Source organism: Mesoplodon bidens (genome assembly GCF_964165515.1).
Source record: "Mesoplodon bidens genome assembly, chromosome: 8".
NCBI lineage: Eukaryota > Metazoa > Chordata > Mammalia > Artiodactyla > Ziphiidae > Mesoplodon > Mesoplodon bidens.
The window spans coordinates 94,750,185-94,772,033 of NC_138165.1; the positions used below are offsets into that span (position 1 = coordinate 94,750,185).

Consider the following 21,849-nt stretch of genomic DNA (forward strand, 5'->3'; position numbering starts at 1 on the left):
GGCTCAGTCTTGAATTGTAGATGGCTTACCATGCCTCATGCAATGGTCTTTTCATGGTCCTTACATGGGCAGCACAGATCTTATCAGTTCGCTGATTCCATTGATGTTCATCCAAGAAGACCTTTTCCACAGACATCACCTGGGTCACAAACAGGGAGTGTAGATCTTGTGTGATCTGCTGCCATCATGTTATCACCGAAACGGCTGATACTTGACCATCCAGGCATCCTGCTGCCAGGTACCAGCCCAAACTGCCAGGAATTGGTGGAAATGTAACAGGATATATTTTGGGAGGTCTTTTCCAGGGCAAGAACCATAGCTCACAACTCTGCCCAATGAGCAGAGTGCTCTTTTCCATGCATAGTTTTCAACAGTTTTCTTCAGGCTGCACAGCAGCAGCAGCAGCAGCCCAGTACACCCCATGGCCTTCAACTTAGCTGATCCATCCATGAACCAGGCTTAGGCATTGTCAAGAACCTCAGTGTACTGAAGCCCCCAAGAAACCCAAGGTTTTAGTGTATACCCTGCATCTGGATCAACACATCTGGAGGATGACTAACCACTTAATGCTAGGTTTGCTTCTTTCCTGGACATTGTTCTCATTTCTTTTTTCTTTCTTTCTTTCTTTGGCTGCACCGCGCAGCTTAATTCCTCGACCAGGGATTGAACCCAGGCCACGGTAATGAAAGTGCTGAGTCCTAACCACTGAACCGCCAGGGAATTCCCCTGATGTTCTCATTTCTGACGAATCTCATGAGAGGGGTCTCAGGTACAGCAACACTTTGCTTTGTCAGTCTCTCAACGTCCACCAGAACTCAAAAACAAGCCGAGAAGTAGCTCTCAATTGGGGTGCTCTGGGTGGTGATGTCAGGCAAGCGCCATGTCCAGTAGAGGGCCATTGCCTAGTGGCCACATAATTTTGCCACAGGCTCCAGTCTGCATGATTGTTAGTCACGGACACAGGCCTTGTAGATGACTGTCGTCATGTTCACATGGCATTCTCCCTGTATGCATGTGCCTCTGTGTCCAAATTTCCTCTTTTTTGGGGGACCCCAGTCATACTGGATTCAGGCCCACCCTAATGACCGCATTTTAACTGGATTACTTCTGTAAAGACTGCATCTTAAAATAAGGTCACATTCTGAGGTACTAGGTGTTAGGACTTCAACAGATAAATTTGTGGATGAGACCCAATTCAACCCATAACACCCCTTCTTAGTCTGAAGGGCATTTATCTTGGTCTGTGTCTAGGCTTCCATTCTGGAAAATTGGTTGCCTAGAGCTAAATAGTTTTCCAGCATCTGTCTTTGGGGCTCAAGAGAAGATTGAACTGTCTCTCATAGACTGATGGTACCCATTAAACAAACTGCTCCAGCTAACCCTGAGTGACTATCTCATCATCTGGGCACTCGTGATTTCCACTATAAATCCAGGCCTGAGTTACAGTGGCCCTACAGGAAGTTATAGTTTCCCCTCTTGTCATCCATGGGTGCTTATGAGATGATGGCTTCATTATGGTTATAAAAACCCACTGCAACAAGCCCTGGTTAGTCTTTACTTGTTTTTCCTCCACGCTCATGTCATCAGTAAGGTGTTCATGGCCAGGGTGGCTAGGGGCTTGGAGTCAGTCATTAGGTGATGAATTGATTTCCATTCCTTCTCAACCAGCAGAACTGGTGTGGCTTTTGCATCTGCTACTGCAACCAAGTTCTAGAGTCTCATTAGACTTTTAGCCAAATCTATCTCTAGTTTCTCCTTTCCTGCTCCTTGTAAGAAGGGACCTCCATCTGTCTCTGAGGAGCTGACTGCCCTTGATGACTAGGGAGTATTTTATCTGTGGTCACACCCACCTATTCCTAGACAAGCAGTTTCGCTTTCCTGATGATACAGAAGGGAAAGGAGCAACCACGGAACACTTTTAAAAAATTGTATGGGGGGCTTCCCTGGTGGCGCAGTGGTTGAGAGTCCGCCTGCCGATGCAGGGGACACGGGTTCGTGCCCCGGTCCGGGAAGATCCCACATGCCGTGGAGCGGCTGGGCCCGTGAGCCATGGCCGCTGAGCTGCGCGTCTGGAGCCTGTGCTCCGCAATGCGAGAGGCCACAACAGTGAGAGGCCCGCGTACCAAAAAAAAAAAAAAAAAAAAAAATTGTATGGGGCCCTTTCCCCTTTTACTGTAAACACCAACACAACTCATTAGGGCTCTCAGGGACAACGGTCAAGGACCCTTGTCCCCTTGTCACTAAACACACCAGCAACCAGGTCCTGCCACTGCCCGCTGGGATCTTATTCCATACCTTGTGAGTTGGCCTGCTGGGGTCTCAATGTCTTTTTTCTAAAAGGATGTTGTAACTATATCAGCTTTGGGGAGAAGGGGGTTCAAAACCCCATGCAGTCAATCTGTCAGGAGCAGTGGGGCAACACCCCGGGAGTGTGGGTCCTTTTGCAGGTGCAATGCTTATATCAGGAACATACTGCTTTTTAGTTGGTAAAAGACAGAAGTTTTTCTTTGACTGCCAGAGGGATTCTGTGTTGTCAATCCACCAACGTTGTTTCCAGAAACCACTCCTCTGACTCCAAACCTTGTTGGGGCTTAGCAGTCACTCCTGCTGAGGCCTTTAACTTGCTAATCAAGACTTCATTACACACTTAAAACTTTGGAAGTCAGAGGAAGTTTCCTAACATTTTGGGAACCCACATAATTAAACATTTCATTACTGGTTTCACATTTTTGCCACAGTCAGTAGGAGGAATGGCTTCAGGCTTCTCACTCGGAGAATCACTTTCACTTTTGTTCTCTCTCTTTTTTAAAAAAAAAAATTTATTGGGCTTCCCTGGTGGCGCAGTGTTTGAGAGTCCGCCTGCCGATGCAGGGGACACGGGTTCGTGCCCCGGTCCGGGAAGATCCCACATGCCGCGGAGCGGCTGGGCGCGTGAGCCATGGCCGCTGAGCCTGCACGTCCGGAGCCTGTGCTTGGCAACGGGAGAGGCCACAAACAGTGAGAGGCCCGCATACCGCAAAAAAAAATAAAATAAAATAAAAATAAATAAATTTATTTATTTATGTATTTATTTTTGGCTGCGTTGGGTCTTCATTGCTGCACGCGGGCTTTCTCTAGTTGCGGCAAGAGGGGGCTACTCTTCCTTGAGGCTTCTCATTGCAGCGGCTTCTCTTGTCACAGAGCACGGGCTCTAGGCACCTGGGCTTCAGTAGCTGTGGCACGTGAACTCAGTAGTTGTGGCGCACGGGCTTAGTTGCTCCGCGGTATGTGGGATCTTCCCGGACCAGGGATCGAACCCATGTCCCCTGCATTGGCAGGTGGATTCTTAACTGCTACCAGGGAAGTCCCCCTTTTGTTCTCTCTTCACTGCAGTTCTTGCCCCAAACCCTTAGTTGCTTTTTACAGAAACTCAGACCAAGGGGTTTAACACAGGCCCTTCAGGAATTCCACAGTAGCTGGAAACTCAGGGGATCCAGGGATGGGGAAAGGGGAGGGGCAACACAGGCAGGCAACTCCACCCCCACCAGAAAGCACAGTTTTGCACTTACTTCAGTTTTCCGTGGCCAGTTATTGACAGAATAGATAGGACTGTGGGAAGACCCCCTACTCCTCTGCAGGGCCAGTCTACTCTCTCCTAACCTGGCTGCACAACCCCCTAGTGGGAGGCCCCTCCCCTGCCACCCTCCTCCTCCCCTCACTCCTGAAAGGACAACCTGAAATAAAAGAGGCCGGATGACTGAGTTGCAAGGTACCGGTTTGTTGAGGAGCCCCTTCTAGGTTGCAGTGAGGAGGTTTTATATTCCACAGCTCTTTTCTAAGGAGGGCGGACAGAACGGCCACATGGGTCAGAACCCAGAGGCGATGGGAAGCTGTCTCAGGACACAGGGACATATGCCTTTCCTATATCAGGGGACATAGGAAACATAGGGAGGGAGGTAGCCCAGTGGCAGCTCTGTGTAGACCTCCAGTCCTGTGCCGAGAGGATCGAAGGGCATTCAGCCCTGAAGACTCAGGGAAGGCTGGTATGGACGAAAAATGTCTCCTGCCATATCAGTTGACACAGGATGTTGTGGTCATCAAGCCATCGGCCACTGGGGCTGCCCCCAACGATGCGCTGTGAGGGAATTCAGGATGGAAAAGAACAGGATACTGGCCCTAGATAGCTAAGGTGCATATCAAAGGAATAATTTCACTGAGCCCAGACTCTTGCATACATAGGAAAGCACTAAATTCATTAACTTCAGATGTCCGGTTCTCTTTAACAACAGTAAGCTTTTGATGTTCCGACTACCTGGTTTTTGTTGCAAAGACTGCTATGTATCCTGGCTCCTCCCTCACCTCTTTGGAGCTGTCCCTCAGAGGTAGCTGAGAGGCTGCCTCCTGGGCTTAAGTCCTCAGAAAGTTTGCCGAATAAAGCATAATTCTCAACTTTTAGCTTGTGCATTTTTTTTTCAGTTGATGTTGGGTTCAAGCCTTTGTGTCCGTGGATACATGCAAGGTCGGGAGCGTGCCACCGCCAAGCTATTACCCAACAAAGTGACAGAGCCCCTTGTGCTGGGTTTGGAACTGGGACAAAATCTCCTGCCAGGCAGTCCCTGAGCCCTCAACTGAAACCGCCAGATGTGGGTGACTGACTTGAGATAAAAACCCATGACAATGAGACAGGCACTGTTTTTCCTATAAAAATGACCCTTGTTCTAAAAAAAAAAATCACATAAACACGAGTTGTGTGCTAATTATTTGTGATTACATAACACATTTAAGAGAATGTCACTTCAACTTAGTTGAAATAATTTGAGGAAGTAATACATGTTTACTGGAGAGAAATCAGAAAGACACAAAAAGAAGAAAATCCAAATCTTCCACAATCCCAACACTCTGTACATGTTACAGTGCCTCGCACACATAGCTGTTAATAATCATTTGTGAAATGAATACATAAATACACATAGGCTCTTGGGGGTAAGTAAGCATTATCCCCGCTTGCTTGTCCTTGGTGAGTAGGCTTCCATACTTCCCCCATGTGTCATCCACATATATATTTTTTAAATGAAAGCATATCATATACTCTCTTTTATAACCTGCCTTTTACTAAAAGATAAATATGAACATCTTTCTACATCAATAGTCACTTCAGTAACAATTTTTAATGTCTGAATAGTGTTCCATTGTATGGCTACACTAGAATATACTGAAGCTTATTGTTATATATTTAGATTTTTTTATGCATAAAGATTTGATAAATACATCTATCACTAAATATCATGCGCATCCTGAATTTGTTCCTTAAAATAAATCTCTTAAAATGGAATTGTTGCAGTAAATGATTTCCCTCAGGCCTGTGATATGTATCGGCTGCCAAACTGTCCTCCAGAAAAGTTACAAGGGCAACAGTTTTGTGCAATGGAGGGCATTCCCATTTCTAAAAAAAGAGAGACTCTGCCAGTGTGTTCTTCCCAGAGCAAATGAACAAATGAGTAAACACCCCTTAAAGCTTGATCTTTTCCCTGGTCTGATTCCGTCCTGCGTGCCTGTTCTTTCGAACGGTAGTCTTTTATCTCCGTCCACTTTCTCTCCCACCGAAGTGCGTGCCACCAACCCATGGAAGATTCGATGGACATGGACATGAGCTCCCTGAGGCCCCAGAACTATCTTTTCGGTTGTGAACTAAAGGCCGACAAAGATTATCACTTTAAGGTGGATAATGATGAAAATGAGCACCAGTTATCTTTAAGAACGGTCAGTTTAGGGGCTGGCGCAAAGGATGAATTGCACATTGTCGAAGCAGAGGCGATGAATTATGAAGGCAGTCCAATTAAAGTAACACTGGCAACTTTGAAAATGTCTGTGCAGCCAACGGTTTCCCTTGGGGGCTTTGAAATAACACCACCTGTGGTCTTAACGGTTGAAGTGTGGTTCAGGGCCTGTGCATATTAGTGGACAGCACTTAGTAGCTGTGGAGGAAGATGCAGAGTCAGAAGATGAAGAGGAGGAGGACGTGAAACTCCTAAGTATGTCTGGAAAGCGTTCTGCCCCTGGAAGTGGTAGCAAGGTTCCACAGAAAAAAGTAAAACTTGCTGCTGATGGAGATGAAGATGATGATGATGATGACGATGATGATGAAGATGATGATGATGATGACTTTGATGATGAGGAAGCTGAAGAAAAAGCTCCAGTAAAGAAATCTGTACGAGATACTCCAGCCAAAAATGCACAAAAATCAAACCAGAATGGAAAAGACTCAAAACCATCAACACCAAGATCAAAAGGTCAAGAATCCTTCAAAAAACTGGAAAAAGCTCCTAAAACACCAAAAGGACCTAGCTCTGTAGAAGACATTAAAGCAAAAATGCAAGCAAGTATAGAAAAAGGTGGTTCCCTTCCCAAAGTGGAAGCCAAATTCATCAATTATGTGAAGAATTGTTTCCGGATGACTGACCAGGAGGCTTTTCAAGATCTCTGGCAGTGGAGGAAGTCTCTTTAAGAAAATAGTTTAAACAGTTTGTTAAAATTTTCCGTCTTATTTCATTTCTGTAACAGTTGATATCTGGCTGTCCTTTTTATAATGCAGAGTGAGAACTTTCCCTACCGTGTCTGTTAAACGTTGTCCAGGTTCCATTGCCAAGAATGTGTTGTCCAAAATGCCTGTTTAGTTTTTAAAGATGGAACTCCACCCTTTGCTTGGTTTTAAGTATGTATGGAATGTTATGATAGGACATAGTAGTAGTGGTGGTCAGACAAATGGAAATGGTGGGGAGACAAAAATATACATGTGAAATAAACTCAGTATTTTAATACAAAAAAAAAAAAAAAAAAGCTTGATCTTTAATCCTGGGTTAGGAGCTGGCAAGGCGAAGGAAATGTTGGCCTGGTCCTCTTCTTGATCTACAAGAGAGGAAGCATGGAACCACAGAAGAACCAGCTCAGGGGAACCTCTCTCACTCCCTTTCTGTTCTCTCTTTTCTGAGGGGGCCCATCTTTTGTCCACAGCAAGGTTCTTACTGAGTCTCTGGAGGCTTTAAATATCACAAACTTCTTCTAGGCCTTTTTTTAGGGGAAATTCACATACTATAATACAATGAACCGTTTAATTAATTAATTTATTTATTTGGCCACACCTCGTGGCATGCGGGATCTTAGTTCCCTGAGCAGGGATCGAACCTGTGCCCCCTACAGTGGAAGCGTGGAGGCCTAACCACTGGACCACCAGGGAATTCCCTCAGTGAACCATTTTAAAGTGCACAATTCAGCAGCATTTAGTGTACTCTTAATGTTATAAAACTACTACTTATCTCTAGTTTCAAAACTTTTTCAATAGCCCAGAAAAACACCCTGTCATTAGTTACTCCTCATTCCCCTCTCCTGTCACCCCTTGGTAATCATTAATCTGCTTTCCATCTTTATGGATTTGCCTATTCAGATATATCATATAAATGGAATCATACAATATATGACCTTTTGTGTCTGGCTTCTTTCACTTACTGTATGTTTTCAAGGTTCATCCAAGTTTTAGCATGTAACATACTTTGTTCTTTTTATGGCTGAATACTATTCCATTGTATGCACATACCACAATTTGCTTATCCATTCATCAGTTGATGCCATTTGGGTTCTTTCCACCTTTTGACAACTATGAGTAATGCTGCTCTAAACATTCCTGTACAAGTCTCCGTGTGGCATATGTTTTCATTTCTTTTGGGTATATACCTAGGAGTGGAATTGCTGGATCATATGGTAATTCTGTGTTTAACTTTTTGGGAACTTGACAAATAGTTTTCCACAGCAGCTGCACCATTTCTACTTTCCCATCAGCAATGCACAAGGGTTTCAGTTTCTCCACACAAGTTGTTTCTTGCCAACAACTTGTTATTTCCAGTTTTTTGGAGTTCCAAAACTATGTTGAATAATAGTGGTGAGAGTGGACATCCTTGTCTTGTTCCTGATCTTAGAGGAAATGCTTTCAGTTTTTCACCATTTAGAATGATGTTTGCTGTGGGTTTGTTGTATATGGCCTTTATTATGTTGAGGTAGGTTCCCTCTACGCCCACTTTCTGGAGAGTTTTTATCATAAATGGGTGTTGAATTTGTCAAACACTTTTTCTGCATCTATTGAGATGATCATATGGTTTTTCTTCTTCAATTTGTTAATATGGTGTATCACATTGATTGATTTGCATATATTGAGGAATCCTTGCATCCCTGGGATAAATCCCACTTGGTCATGATGTATGATCCTTTTAATGTGTTGTTGGATTCTGTTTGCTAGTATTTTGTTGAGGATTTTTGCATCAATATTCATCAGAGATATTGGTCTGTAATTTTCTTTTCTTGGAGAATCTTTGTCTGGTTTTGGTATCAGGTTGATGGTGGCCTCATAGAATGAGTTTGGGAGTGTTCCTTCCTCTGCAATTTTTTTGGAAGAGTTTGAGAAGGATGAGTGTTAGCTCTTCTCTAAATGTTTGATAGAATTCACCTGTGAAGGCATCTGGTCCTGGACTTTTTGCAAGGTTTTTGTTTGTTGCAAGATTTTTAATCACAGTTTCAATTTCATTACTTGTGATCGTTCTGTTCATATTTTCTGTTTCTTCCTGGTTCAGTCTTGGAAGGTTGTGCTTTTCTAAGAATTTGTCCATTTCTTCCAGGTTGTCCATTTTATTGGCATAGAGTTGCTTGCAGTAATCTCTCATGATTCTTTGTGTTTCTGCACTGTCAGTTGTTACTTCTCCTTTTTCATTTCTAATTCTGTTGATTTGAGTCTTCTCCCTTTTTTTATTAATGACTCTGGCTAGTGCTTTATCAATTTTGTTTATCTTCTCAAAGAATCAGCTTTTAGTTGTATTGATCTTTGCTATTGTTTCCTTCATTTCTTTTTCATTTATTTCTGCTCTGATATTTATGATTTCTTTCCTTCTACTAACTTTGGGTTTTGTTTGTTCTTCTTTCTCTAGTTCCCTTAGATGTAAGGTTAGATTGTTAATTAGAGAGTTTTCTTGTTTCTTGAGGTAGAATTGTATTGCTATAAACTTCCCTCTTAGAACTGCTTTTGCTGCATACCATAGGTTTTGGATCATCGTGTTTTCATTGTCATTTGTCTCTAGGTATTTTTTTTTATTTCCGTTTTGATTTCTTCTGTGATCTCTTGGTTATTTAGTAACGTATTGTTTAGCCTCCATGTGTTTGTGTTTTTTACGTTTTTTTCCCCTGTAATTGATTTCTAATCTCATAGTGTTGTGGTCAGAAAAGATGCTTGATGTGATTTAAATTTTCTTAAATTTGCTGTGGCTTGATTTGTGACCCAAGATGTGATCTATCCAGCAGAATATTCTGTTTGCACTTGAGAAGAAAGTGTAATCTGCTCTTTTTAGATGGAATGTCCTATAAATACCAATTAAATCTATCTGGTCTATTATGTCATTTAAAGCTTGTGTTTCCTTATTAATTTTCTGTATGGATGATCTGTCCATTGGTGAATGTGAGGTGTTAAAGTCCCCCACTATTATTGTGTTACTGTTGATTCCCTCTCGTATAGCTGTTAGCAGTTGCCTTATGTATTGAGGTGCTCCTATGTTGGGTGCATATATATTTATAATTGTTATATCTTCTTGGATTGATCCCTTGATCACTACGTAGTGTCCTTCCTTGTCTCTTGTAACATTCTTTATTTTAAAGTCTATTTTATCTGATATGAGTATTCCTACTCCAACTTTCTTTTGATTTCCATTTGCATGGAGTATCTTTTTCCATCCCCTCACTTTCAGTGTGTATGTGTCCCTAGGTCTGAAGTGGGTCTCTTGTAGACAACATATATATGGGTATTGTTTTTGTAACCATTCAGCAAGCCTGTGCCTTTTGGTTGGAGCATTTAATCCATTCAAGTATAAGGTAATTATCGATATGTATGTTCCTATTACCATTTTCTTAATTGTTATGGGTTTGTTTTTTTGTTTGTTTGTTTGTTTGTTTGTTTTCTTTTTGCGGTATGTGGGCCTCTCACTGTTGTGGCCTCTCCCGTTGCGGAGCACAGGCTCCGGATGCGCAGGCCCAGCGGCCATGGCTCACGGGCCCAGCCGCTCCGCGGCATATGGGATCCTCCCAGACCGGGGCACGAACCCGTATCCCCTGCATCAGCAGGCGGACTCTCAACCACTGCGCCACCAGGGAGGCCCTATGGGTTTGTTTTTGTAGGTCCTTTTCTTCTCTTGTGTTTCCCACTTAGAGAAGTTCCTTTAGCATTTGTTGTAGAGCTGGTTTGGTGGTGCTGAATTCTCTTAGCTTTTGCTTGTCTGTAAAGCTTTTGATTTCTCCGCTGAATCTGAATGAGACCCTTGCTGGGTAGAGTAATCTTGGTTTTAGGTTCTTCCCTTTCATCACTTTAAATATATCATGCCAGTCCCTTCAGCTGTTAACCTTATGGGAGTTCCCTTTTATGTTATTTGTTGTTTTTCCCTTGTTGCTTTCAATAATTTTTGTCAATTTGATTACTACGTGTCTCGGCGTGTTTCTCCTCGGGTTTATCCTGCCTGGGACTGTCTGCACTTCCTGGTCTTGGGTGGCTATTTCCTTTCCCATGTTAGGGAAGTTTTCGACTATAATCTCTTCAAATATTTTCTTGGGTCCTTTCTCTCTCTCTTCTCCCCCTATAATGCAAATGTTGTTGCATTTAATGTTGTCCCAGAGGTCTCTTAGGCTGTCTTCATTTCTTTTCATTCTTTTTTCTTTATTCTGTTCCACAGCAGTGAATTCCAGCATTCTGTCTTCCAGGTCACTTATCCATTCTTCTGCCTCAGTTATTCTGCTATTGATTCCTTCTAGTGCAGTTTTCATTTCAGTTATTGTATTGTTCACCTCTGTTTGTTTGTTCTTTAATTCTTCTAGGTCTTTGTTAAACATTTCTTGCATCTTCTTGATCTTTGCCTCCATTCTTTTTCCGAGGTCCTGGATCATCTTCACTATCATTATTCTGAATTCTTTTTCTGGAAGATTGCCTATCTCCACTTCATTTAGTTGTTTTTCTGGGGTTTTATTTTGTTCCTTCATCTGGTACATAGCCCTCTGCCTTTTCATCTTGTCTGTCTCTCTGTGAATGTGGTTTTTGTTCCACAGGCTGCAGGATTGTAGTTCTTCTTGCTTCTGCTGTCTGCCCTCTGGTGGATGAGGCTATCTAAGAGGCTTGTGCAAGTTTCCTGATGGGAGGGGCTGGTGGTGGGTAGAGCTGGGTGTTGCTCTGGTGGGCAGAGCTCAGTAAAACTTTAATCTGATTGTCTGCTGATGGGTGGGACTGGGTTCCTTCCTGGTTGGTTGTTTGGCCTGAGGCGACCCAGCACTGGAGCCTAGAGGCTCTTTGGTGGGGCGAATGGTGGACTCCGGGAGGGCCCACTCCAAGGAGTCCTTCCCAGAACTTCTGCTGCCAGTGTTCTTGTCCTCAGGGTGAGCCACAGCCACCACCCCCACCTCTGCAGGAGACCCTCCAACCCTAGCAGGTAGGAATGGTTCAGTTTCCTATGAGGTCACTGCTCCTTCCCCTGGGTCCCGATGCGCACACTACTTTGTGGGTGCTCTCCAAGGGTGGAGTCTCTGTTTACCCCAGTTCTGTCGAAGTCCTGCAATCAAATCCCGCTAGCCTTCAAAGTCTGATTCTCTAGGAATTCCTCCTCCCATTGCCGGACCCCCAGGTTGAGAAGCCTGATGTGGGGCTCAGAACCTTCACTCCAGTGGGTGGACTTCTGTGGTATAAGTGTTCTCCAGTTTGTGAGTCACCCACCCAGCAGTTATGGGATTTGATTTTACTGTGATTGCACCCCTCCTACCACCTCATTGTGGCTTCTCCTTTGTCTTTGGATGTGGGTTATCTTTTTTGCTGAGTTCCAGTGTCCTCCCGTCGATGATTGTTCAGCAGTTAGTTGTGATACTGGTGGTCTCGCAAGGGGGAGTGAGCACGCATCCTTCTACTCCGTCATCTTGAACCAGTCTCCCCAGGGCCCCACTCTTATTTAATCTTTTTTTTTTTTTACAACTTTATTGGAGTATAATTGCTTCACAATGGTGTATTAGTTTCTGCTTTATAACAAAGTGAATCAGTTATACATATACATATGTTCTCATATCTCTTTCCTCTTGCATCTCCCTCCTTCCCACTCTTATTTAATCTTAATTACTTTCTTAGATGCTTCCTCTCTAAATACAGCCACACTGAAGGTTAGGGCTTCAACACATGAATTTGGGGGAGATGCAACATTCAGTCCATAAAAGATGCTATTGTAATTATATATTAGAGCTATTCTCTTAATTTTCTTTTGAGATTTTCCTTCAGCCTTTTAAAATTGTTGCCTACACCGGTGGAGCCACTGTTACCAGTTTCCTATGTATCCTCTTCCCTGCTTCTTTTCTGTCTCTGTCTCATAATCTTTGTATTATCTGCAACTTGTTTTTCTTCCACTTGATTCACTGGCAACTGCTAAATATTTATTTAGTGTCTATAATGTGTTTAGCAGTGTGTTAAGCAGTATGGGAAGTATAAAGAAGTACGACAAGGTTCCTTCCCTTAAAGATTTTCAATCTAGTTGAAGAGACAAGACATGTACAAAATAATTAGGGAATAGTTTATAAGCATATGTAATCAAGTTCTCAACTGTGTGGCTTATGCCCTAGGATGTAAATAAACTGTCTAAGAGTAGGTCACAGCAGTATCCCCAGCCCCAAGATCAGTATAGGAGGAATAGAATATGAGCTCAATAAATGAATGTTGGATGAATTTAACACTGTCCCTCTTTGGAATCTCACCTGGCAGAGGCTAGCCCTCCCATTCATCTTGGAAGATGATCCCTAGGGAACTCTGTTCTGCAAAGGGGCACTTAGCACCTATCTGAAAACCTTGGGGCTCTCTAACTGGTTCAGGTTACAGCCTAGTGTAGGCTCACAGACATAGAACACATCTCTCAGCAACTGTTCTGGTGTCTTTCTAAAATAGGTTCTTACATAAATAGATCCTTGTTAAGTTCCACCAAGTAAACTGAGGCGTATGAAGGAAGAGGGAAGAAATCATGGCCTAGGCATGGGGGGAAATGTCCCAGAAACTTCCAAACTGACAGCCAAGAAGTGGTGCCAGAGGCTTTGGATTCCAGGCAAGAAGCTGGTGCCCAAAGAAAGGTTATTGATCTAGTCCTTTAAAACATGATTTTTTCCCCCCGATTCCAAGATCAAGGTAGAAAACTTGAAAAACAAATCACAGTGTAAAGAAGAAAGTAAACTATCTATAAACCATGACTCAGAGATAACGATTGTTTGCATCATTATAAAAACATTGCATGTAATTTTACTTGAGCTTAACCGAAGGAAAACAAACCAAACTTCAGATAAATATTTCTTCAAAGTGAGATATTATTTCTTAAAACGAGTCTTCTAAGATTAAAGAATTAAGAGACATTTTAAGAGGTTAGGGTTATTACAGAAGTTCTCAAGCTGGGGTGATTTTGCCCCCACCCCCAGGACATTTTGGCAATGTCTAGAGACATTTTTGGTTGTCACAGCTTGGTGCGGGGTTGCTGCTGGGGTACAGTCTAGGGGTGCTGCTAAACATTCTACAATACACAGGACAGTCTGCCACAGCAAAGAATCATCTAGCCCCAGATGTCAGCAGTGCCATGAGAAACCCTGGATTACAGCAGAGTAGTGGTGGGTTTAAGCAGCACATTTAAAAAAATATATTTATTTGTTTATTATTTATTTATTTTGGCTGAATCTGGTCTTAGTTGCGGCATGCAGACTTCTTAGTTGTGGCATACAGACTTCTTAGTTGTGGCATGAGAACTCTTAGTTGCAGCATGCATGCGGGATCTAGTTCCCTGACTTAGGGATCAAACCCAGGCTCCCTGCATTGGGAGCGCAGAGTCTTACCCACTGGACCGCCAGGGAAGTCCCTTAAGCAGTACATATTTTTAAAGAGCCTAAGTTTGTTTTCAGTTAGTAAGGCATAGTCAGCTTTCTCGGGGATCAGTGGAGTAAGCAGTTGTGAGCATGGCCTCCAGCCAGGTGGTCTGAGTTTGAACCCTGACTCTGCCACTTACTGGCAAAGTGACCTCGGGCAACCTCTTTGGGCCGCAGTTTCCTCATCTGCAAAACTGTGATAATGTTACACCTACCTCATGCAGCTGTAGTGAGGGCTGAATGAGCTAATATAAGTAAAGTGCTTGGAACAGTGTCTAGTTTATGCTAAGCTCCACAGAATTATTATTATTATTATAGTAATATCTTAAACCAAACTAGAAACACAACTTCAGCTTACTTTTAGGTTAATTCTCCTAAGGAATTTAGTAGAGAAAAATAGACATATAAGTATTCTTTTCTAATGGAACCCTTAAGAAAAATAAACAAAATGAATGCAGCGAGGGGCCACTTATAAATCTAAGGAGTATATACATACATGAATTCAGAGGTTCAGCAAGTCTTTCCTGCTTTCTGGAATTACTTGATCAATGACAGGTGACTTATTGCTTCAGAAAACACTTTTTTTCCCCTCTTTAGATTAAAAAGTTTGAATACATCCTCATAGTTCAAAACTCAAAACAATATACAATAAAACGTCACACAGTCTCACCCTCACTGCTGGCCTCCCCACTCTCCCATAGGTAACCACTTTAATTCATTTCTGATGTATCAGTCCAGTGTTTCTCTACGAAAGCAAATGCAAATGCTATGTATTCTTATTTACCTCCCCACGTTTTTCCATTCAACAGTCTATCTTGGCTATCTAGCTATCTTTCCATATTACAATCTATCTTTCCATGTTAGCACACAAGGAGCTGCTTCATCCTCTTTTAGGGTGATATAGTATTCCATTATGAAGATGACCCACACTTTGCTTATAAATGTTTTGTAATTATTAATAAATATTAACAAATTGTCCTCCATGTAGGGTTGTGTCATGTTAGACTCCCACTGGCAATGTCTGAATACACTTATTTTCCTCCAGGTATCACAGTAGTTTTCAGACAATTAACTATTCAAAATTGTACCACACTGGCAGGCATTACTGGGAGGTAGAAGTGGGAAACAAGACTAAATGGACGTTGGGGGTTTGTCAAGGCTGTCTTCCTGGGAACAGGCAGAATCAGCCATTAGTTCAGGGTGGATTCTGGGCAATTGGGTAATATATGAAGGGCAATCAGGTTGCACTGGTCCTGGGAGAACCCTGTATTTAATGCTGACAGTAAGACCCAGTAAAATTGCTGTTTTTATGGACTATGAGTTCTATAATTTGAATAATAGATCTCTTCTCCATAATTTTAATGTTTCTTTTATAGAAGCCTTTTGGCCTAATTTCGATACTGAAACAGATCTGATCCTCTTAACACTTAGTCAGTAAAAAGATGAAGTACTTGGGAGACCACTATGTTTCATTTTCTTTCAGTCTGTAGGTATAACTTAGCCAGTAAATTTAATCTTAGTATTTCTGGATTCTTTTAAAGTTTTACCCCCACCAAAACCCAAAATACATTATTTTCTCCCTTATTTTCAACAACTATAAAAACATCATCGCAATGTCAATTTCATAGATGCTATGGGTCTCAACTGTCAAGTGCTGTAGAAATTCTAAGATAAAATATTTGAGAATTGCATTCCTTAACATAGCTAATAAAACTTTTTATTAAAAAAATTCATACCACATAGTTTACTTCATATTTACATCTTGACTTTCTCATTCAGTTTCTGTTTTTCCTGGAGTTTCTAATTGTGTTTCTTTTTTCTTGTTGGTTACACGAGATATTTATCTTCATCTCCTTGACAGCAAGCTGCAGGAGATTTAAATGCTTCTATGAAGGAATCGTAGACATTCTACTATACCTCACTAAAGGGCTCAGTTTCCCTAAAACCCTGGACCCCAAATATCTATACCTCAACACACCCCAATTTGCCAGGTATCCCATTTTTCCAAAATTTCGTTCCTCCAAGACCTCAGTTCCACCAGTTCCACCAGATACTCATTGCTCTCAATATTCTAACTTCTGTGTAACCTTTTTTCTTTTTTTTTCCAGTGTTCTCCTTTCGAGACTACAGGCCATCCCAGCACCTATCTCCTACACAATGAGCTTTTGCCCAGCTCACTTGCTCTGGAGTGGCCATAAGACACTCCCTTATCCTGCTTCCTCTCCAGGAAGTGCCTGCCTAGCTAGGCCATGGTTATTCAGCTTTGGTTGAACTCCACAGGTGCTGAACAAGGCCAAGTATGGTCCAATGTGGATAAACCGCTTAGGGCCTCAGATCCATGTGAACCTGGCCAGTGCCCCACTCCTGGAGCAAGTGATGCGCCAAGAGGGCAAGTACCCAGTACGGAACGACATGGAACTATGGAAGGAGCACCGGGACCAGCAGGGCCTGACCTATGGGCCCTTCACCACGTGAGCTGGGGCCTGAGGGACCGGAACAGGCCCCCAGGGGGCCAGGCCCAAGGACAGTGGCACTAGGCAGCCAGTGGATAATGGGCAGGGTAGGATCTCCCTGTGTCCTCTGAGCCTGAAACTCGTCTAGAAAGTGGTGCTTGGGTTGGGCTGAAGTCCATGGACCATTCATTGGCTTTTCCACTAATATATCATATGACTATGAACAAATGAATAATTTCCCCTTCCTTGGGCTTATGTTTCTCATGTGTAAAATGGGAAGCTTGGATTAGAGTATCTCCAAGATATCTCTAAGACCTTTCAAGCTCCATTATTCTATATTATGGTTGAAAACATACCAACTCAAATCATAATGGGACATATTTACTTGTAGTTGAAAAAAACATCATCACCATACTAGTTGGGAGGGCTCAATTTAATTAAAAAAATATTTTCTGGGCTTCCCTGGTGGCGCAGTGGTTGAGAGTCCGCCTGCCGATTCAGGGGACGCGGGTTCATGCCCCGGTCTGGGAAGATCCCACATGCTGCGGAGCGGCTGGGCCCGTGAGCCATGGCCGCTGAGCCTGCGCGTCCGGAGCCTGTGCTCTGCAATGGGAGAGGCCACGGCAGTGAGAGGCCTGCGTACCACACAAAAAAAAAAAAAAAAAAAAAAAAAATTTTCCAAGTTATGTATTATATGCTTGTTGTTGGTTATAACTTTCATGGATGCTCTCCACTCACAGAGATAGATGTAGGTTTTAGTCTTAAAGTTATACCTAGAAAAGTTAAGATTATTTTGGCAGTGACAAATTGAAAGATGGGCTGAGTATATTATATAAGCCTATATCAATTAAGGTAAATAATTGAGAATCATTGGTGATTCCCAGTGCCACAGCTTGTAATTGGATATATTACAGGCTTCTTTTTACTATAGTATGTTAAAAGAGCTCCAAAAACAATGAATGACTTTTTATTTTCCCTAGTTGCTTGACATCCATGTTTTTTAAAGTCATTTTTTAAGGGATTAAAGTTGATCCTGGTGGTGGAAGTAGTAGCAGCAACACTGATGATAACTAAGTATGTGTTTATAACATGCCAGGCATCAAGCTAGTCTCTTTACATTTATTACTTCATCTTATCTTCACAACAAACGCATGAAGTAGATAGTATTATTATCCCCATTTTATAGATGAAGAACCTGAGGCCTAGAAGGGTTTTTGCACCACTTGCCAGAAATGACACAACTAGTGAGTAGTGCAATAGATCTCTCTGATTCTGGAATGCAAGGACCTACTGCCATGACATGCTTGGAAAGGAAACGGACTGGTTGGAAGGCTCATTTTATCTCTCTTTGATGCTTATACATTCATTCTGTCATTGCATGTCTTTCTTTCTTTAGTCCTGGTTCCTTCACAGGTGGATGGTTTCAGAGCTTAATTTCTGGGCCCTTTTTTTAAGGTTCTGGGAAGAGAATAGAGAATGTTCTTCAAGAGCTCTTTAACCTGATGTCTGACCCTGAGGGCAAGATTTGTGTCTCAGGTATGCTCTACAATATTTGAGACCCAAATCTTGCCAAGGGAGTAAATCCTGGAAGTTAATTTTTTATGGTGACGGATGGTAACTAGTCTTATTGTGGTGATCATCTCACAATGTATACAGATATCAAGTCATTATATTGTACACCTGAAACCAATATAATGTTATATGTCAATTATACCTCAATAATAATAATAAAAAACATTTGGGTCTCAGTTTTTCACAGGTCAGGCCATCATTGGACTTGATTGTTCAGATTTAGAACTGGAGCTAAACATGATATATACCCCTTTGTGATCTATTTATAACTGTTTACTCTAAAAGCCAGTTTCCTAACTATGTTATACCATATATGTCTTTAAAAGCTATTTTGCTAACCTGTGATAAGCTTTTTTGTTTTAACATATATATTTTTAAAATCTCATTTTTTTTTTTTTTTTTTTTTTTTTTTGTGGTACGCGGGCTTCTCACTGCTGTGGCCTCTCCCGTTGCGGAGCACAGGCTCAGCGGCCACTGCGCACGGACCCAGCCGCTCCACGGCATGTGGGATCCTCCCAAACCGGGGCATGAACCCGTGTCCCCTGCATCGGCAGGCGGACTCTCAACCACTGCGCCACCAGGGAAGCCCTAAAATCTCATTTTTTGAATGACCGTCGTTGCCCCAAGAAATATATATATATATATATATATATATATTTTTTTTTTTTTTTTTTTTTTGCGGTATGCGGGCCTCTCACTGTTGTGGCCTCTCCCGTTGTGGAGCGCAGGCTCAGTGGCCATGGCTCACGGGCCTAGCCGCTCCACGGCATATGGAATCTTCCTGGACCGGGGCACGAACCCGTGTCCCCTGCATCGGCAGGTAGACTCTCAACCACTGCGCCACCAGGGAAGCCCCTCCCCAAGAAATATTTTAACAACCACAGAAAGTTTCCGATTTAAGTCCTGCAAATCTGATTCCTACTGTTGGGAGAGTTTTACTCTTGGAGAAGCACCTAAAACCTGAAGTTCCAATAAATAGGTATATTCTGGTTTTTATTTCCTTTCCAACAACACTTTTAGTTTATATTTTTTTCATAAATTTATTTTATTTTATTTACTTTTGGCTGCGTTGGGTCTTTGTTGCTGAGCGCGGGCTTTCTCTAGTTGCAGCGAGCGGGGGCTACTCTTTGTCACGGTGCGCAGGCTTCTCATTGTGGTGGCTTCTCTTGTTGTGGAGCACGGGCTCCAGGCTCGCGGGCTCAGTAGTTGTGGCGCTCGGGCTTAGTTGCTCCATGGCATGTGGGATCTTCCCAGACCAGGGATCTAACCCGTGTACCCTGCATTGGCAGGTGGATTCTTAACCACTGTGCCACCAGGGAAGTTCCTAGTTTATCTTTTTGCAGGTTTTCCCCAACATAATAAAGAAAACTCCTGGGGTTTGAGGTTCATTTATTTATTTAGCTTGTTTTTTGAGGTTCATTTAAATAAAAATATATTTTAAAAATTTATTGAAGTGCAGTTGACTTATACTTCAAAATAAAAAACCTGAATTTTGCTTTCAGACTTTTAAAATGTTTTTCTTTTTAAAATACCTTATTGGTTTTTAAAATTCAAAAGTAATACTTATTGGAAAAATTCCATCCCATCCTCCTAAGTAATTCTGATCAGTAGTTTGGTGTGTATTCGTCTTCCCTACTTTGTGTTGAAACATGCAAATTTGCATGTGGATATGTAGGATTTCCTCTCTTCCTCTTAAAATTGTACCATATTATACTTATTACTCTGCAACTGGCTTTTAAAAAATTGACCCATACCCAGCTTGCTTAGGAAAGGTAACAGGCTTGGGGGACAGCTGAGGGTGGCAGCAACCCCTGAATATTAAGCTCCTGTATGGGAAGCATGTTTCCACCCACATGAACATCCCTGCCTAACCAGGGTAAGGCCCAACCACCTACTGGATGGCTATGGCAAGAGAGCCTGGAGATGAGCCTGGTAGCTCTCTCTGTCCCCTTGGCCTACGGAGCTAAGCAGAGCACAAAGGTCCAGAATCTGAGCACCCCAAGAACCCTAACTTGCTCCTCTTTTATTTCTCATCCCCCACACAGAGGGACTGGAACCACCATAGCTCCATAGCTCATTTCACATACAGAAGATTCTGGAGTTGTATCATCCTAAGATAATCACAGTAAACATTCATTAAGCATTCACCATTTGCCAGGCACTGATCTAAGCACATTAATTATCCTGCTAAGATAGGCACTCTTATTAGTCCCATTTTACAGAAGGGGAAACCAAGGCACAGAGGATTTAAGTCACCTGCCTAAGGTCACTCAGCCAGTCATCATCTGACCTGTGATTTGACCCTAGACAGACTGATTCCAGATGCCCACCTTAACTACTTCCTTTATGCTGTTAGTGAGATTCTGAAGTTTTGTGATTCAAAGATTCTGTTATTTGAAAGTTTGTGATTCTTTAATTCTAGGTCTAGGAGTTTGAGATTTTCCTTGAGTCCATAGGGGTCTCAGGGTGGGAAGATACCATCTAATCCAATCCCCACCAGATACTTACATTGGTGTCTCTCCTCCATTCTCTACAGAGAAGGACAGCACTGGTACCAGCTCCGCCAGGCTCTGAACCAGCGGTTGCTGAAGCCAGCTGAGGCTGCGCTCTACACAGATGCTCTGAATGAGGTGATTGAGGACTTCATGATTCGACTGAACCAGCAGCGGGCAGAGAGCGCCTCGGGGGACCATGTGCCCGACATCGCTCAAAATTTCTACTTCTTTGCCTTGGAAGGTACCCTTGTGGGGAGAGGGGCTGGGTGGGCGTGAGTCGGGTAGGTTGTGCTCTCCTCCTTGAAGCCCCCTGGACTTTGTGTGCCATGGCCCTGCCTCCTGTGACGGCCCCTGTGCACCGCCAGCTGTTTGCTACATCCTGTTTGAGAAACGTATTGGCTGCCTGGAGCGCTCCATTCCCCAGGACACCAAGACCTTCGTCAGATCTGTTGGGCTCATGTTCCAGAACTCACTGTACGTCACCTTCCTCCCCAAGTGGACTCGTTCCCTGCTGCCCTTCTGGAGGCGATATCTGGATGGCTGGAACACCATCTTCTCTTTCGGTGAGGAGTCCAGGGAAAGAAGTTGGGGCGTGGGTCCCAGGGCCTGTGTGGTAACAGCCCGCTCAGGACCCTCTCCCGGGATCTTCTCTCTTGGTCCTTGGGAGAGCATGACTTTTGACCTCATCCTCCCCTGTTCTCCATTGTCCCCACAGGGAAGAAGCTGATCGATCAGAAATTAGAGGAGATAGAGGCCCAACTTCAGACAGGGGGCCCAGAGAAGGCCCAGATATCTGGTTACCTGCACTTCCTGCTGACCAGCGGACAGCTCAGTCCTCGTGACGCCGAGGGCAGCCTGCCCGAGCTGCTCATGGCTGGAGTAGACACGGTGCGTGAGAGGGGCAGGCGAGGAGACCAGGGCCTCCCAGCTCCCATCCTGAGCCAATTCCCTACTCTACCCCACGTGAGCCTGACCTTCATCAGGTACCCGCTTCTCTTTCTGTAACGTGGATGTAGAGCTGGAAGGAAAACAGGGGGGTCATTCAGCCTGGTGGAGGCGGGCAGGGAGTGGTCCTTGTGTAAGAGGGATTCCCTCACCCCCTGGAGCCTCTCTCAGACAGCTGGGAAGTTTCATGTCACATCTAACCCACTCCCTCATGCTGTCAGCTAAGCACAGAGTTGAAGAGCTTGCCTACAGCACCTTCTTAGTGGGACCTCTTTCCTGTCCTTTCGTCATGTTGGATTTCTCTGTCACAGTCTTCTCTGCTGTTACAGTGCAGTTCTCCATCGTATTGGTCCTTAGCCCACTGTGAAGTCACGTGGAGCGTAGAGGGAGAGCCCCATGAACCCCTGAGTCTAATCCTGCCACACTCGTGGCAAATTAATTTTTCTCCCACATTTTGCACG

General features: G+C 43.3%; 1 protein-coding gene and 1 pseudogene across 3 annotated transcripts in view; both read left to right on the forward strand.

The window, feature by feature from the left end:
* The window catches only part of CYP27A1 (cytochrome P450 family 27 subfamily A member 1), a 45,038-nt gene that overhangs the window by 21,893 nt on the left and 1,296 nt on the right, over nt 1-21,849 (forward strand). Inside the window, exons 1-5 of one of the 2 annotated variants that reach the window (XM_081242932.1) lie at nt 11,293-11,480; nt 16,204-16,394; nt 20,485-20,684; nt 20,809-21,006; nt 21,159-21,331. In XM_081242932.1, the coding sequence (XP_081099058.1) occupies nt 16,231-16,394; nt 20,485-20,684; nt 20,809-21,006; nt 21,159-21,331 (735 nt within the window). In that variant the 5' untranslated portion in view covers nt 11,293-11,480; nt 16,204-16,230. Of the gene's footprint in view, nt 1-11,292; nt 11,481-16,203; nt 16,395-20,484; nt 20,685-20,808; nt 21,007-21,158; nt 21,332-21,849 lie in introns of those variants that run through there. The other variant, XM_081242931.1, reaches the window with a different exon arrangement.
* Nucleotides 5,496-6,814, forward strand: LOC308621977 (nucleophosmin-like; annotated as a pseudogene). Its single transcript has one exon. The product of its transcript is annotated as a nucleophosmin-like (transcript).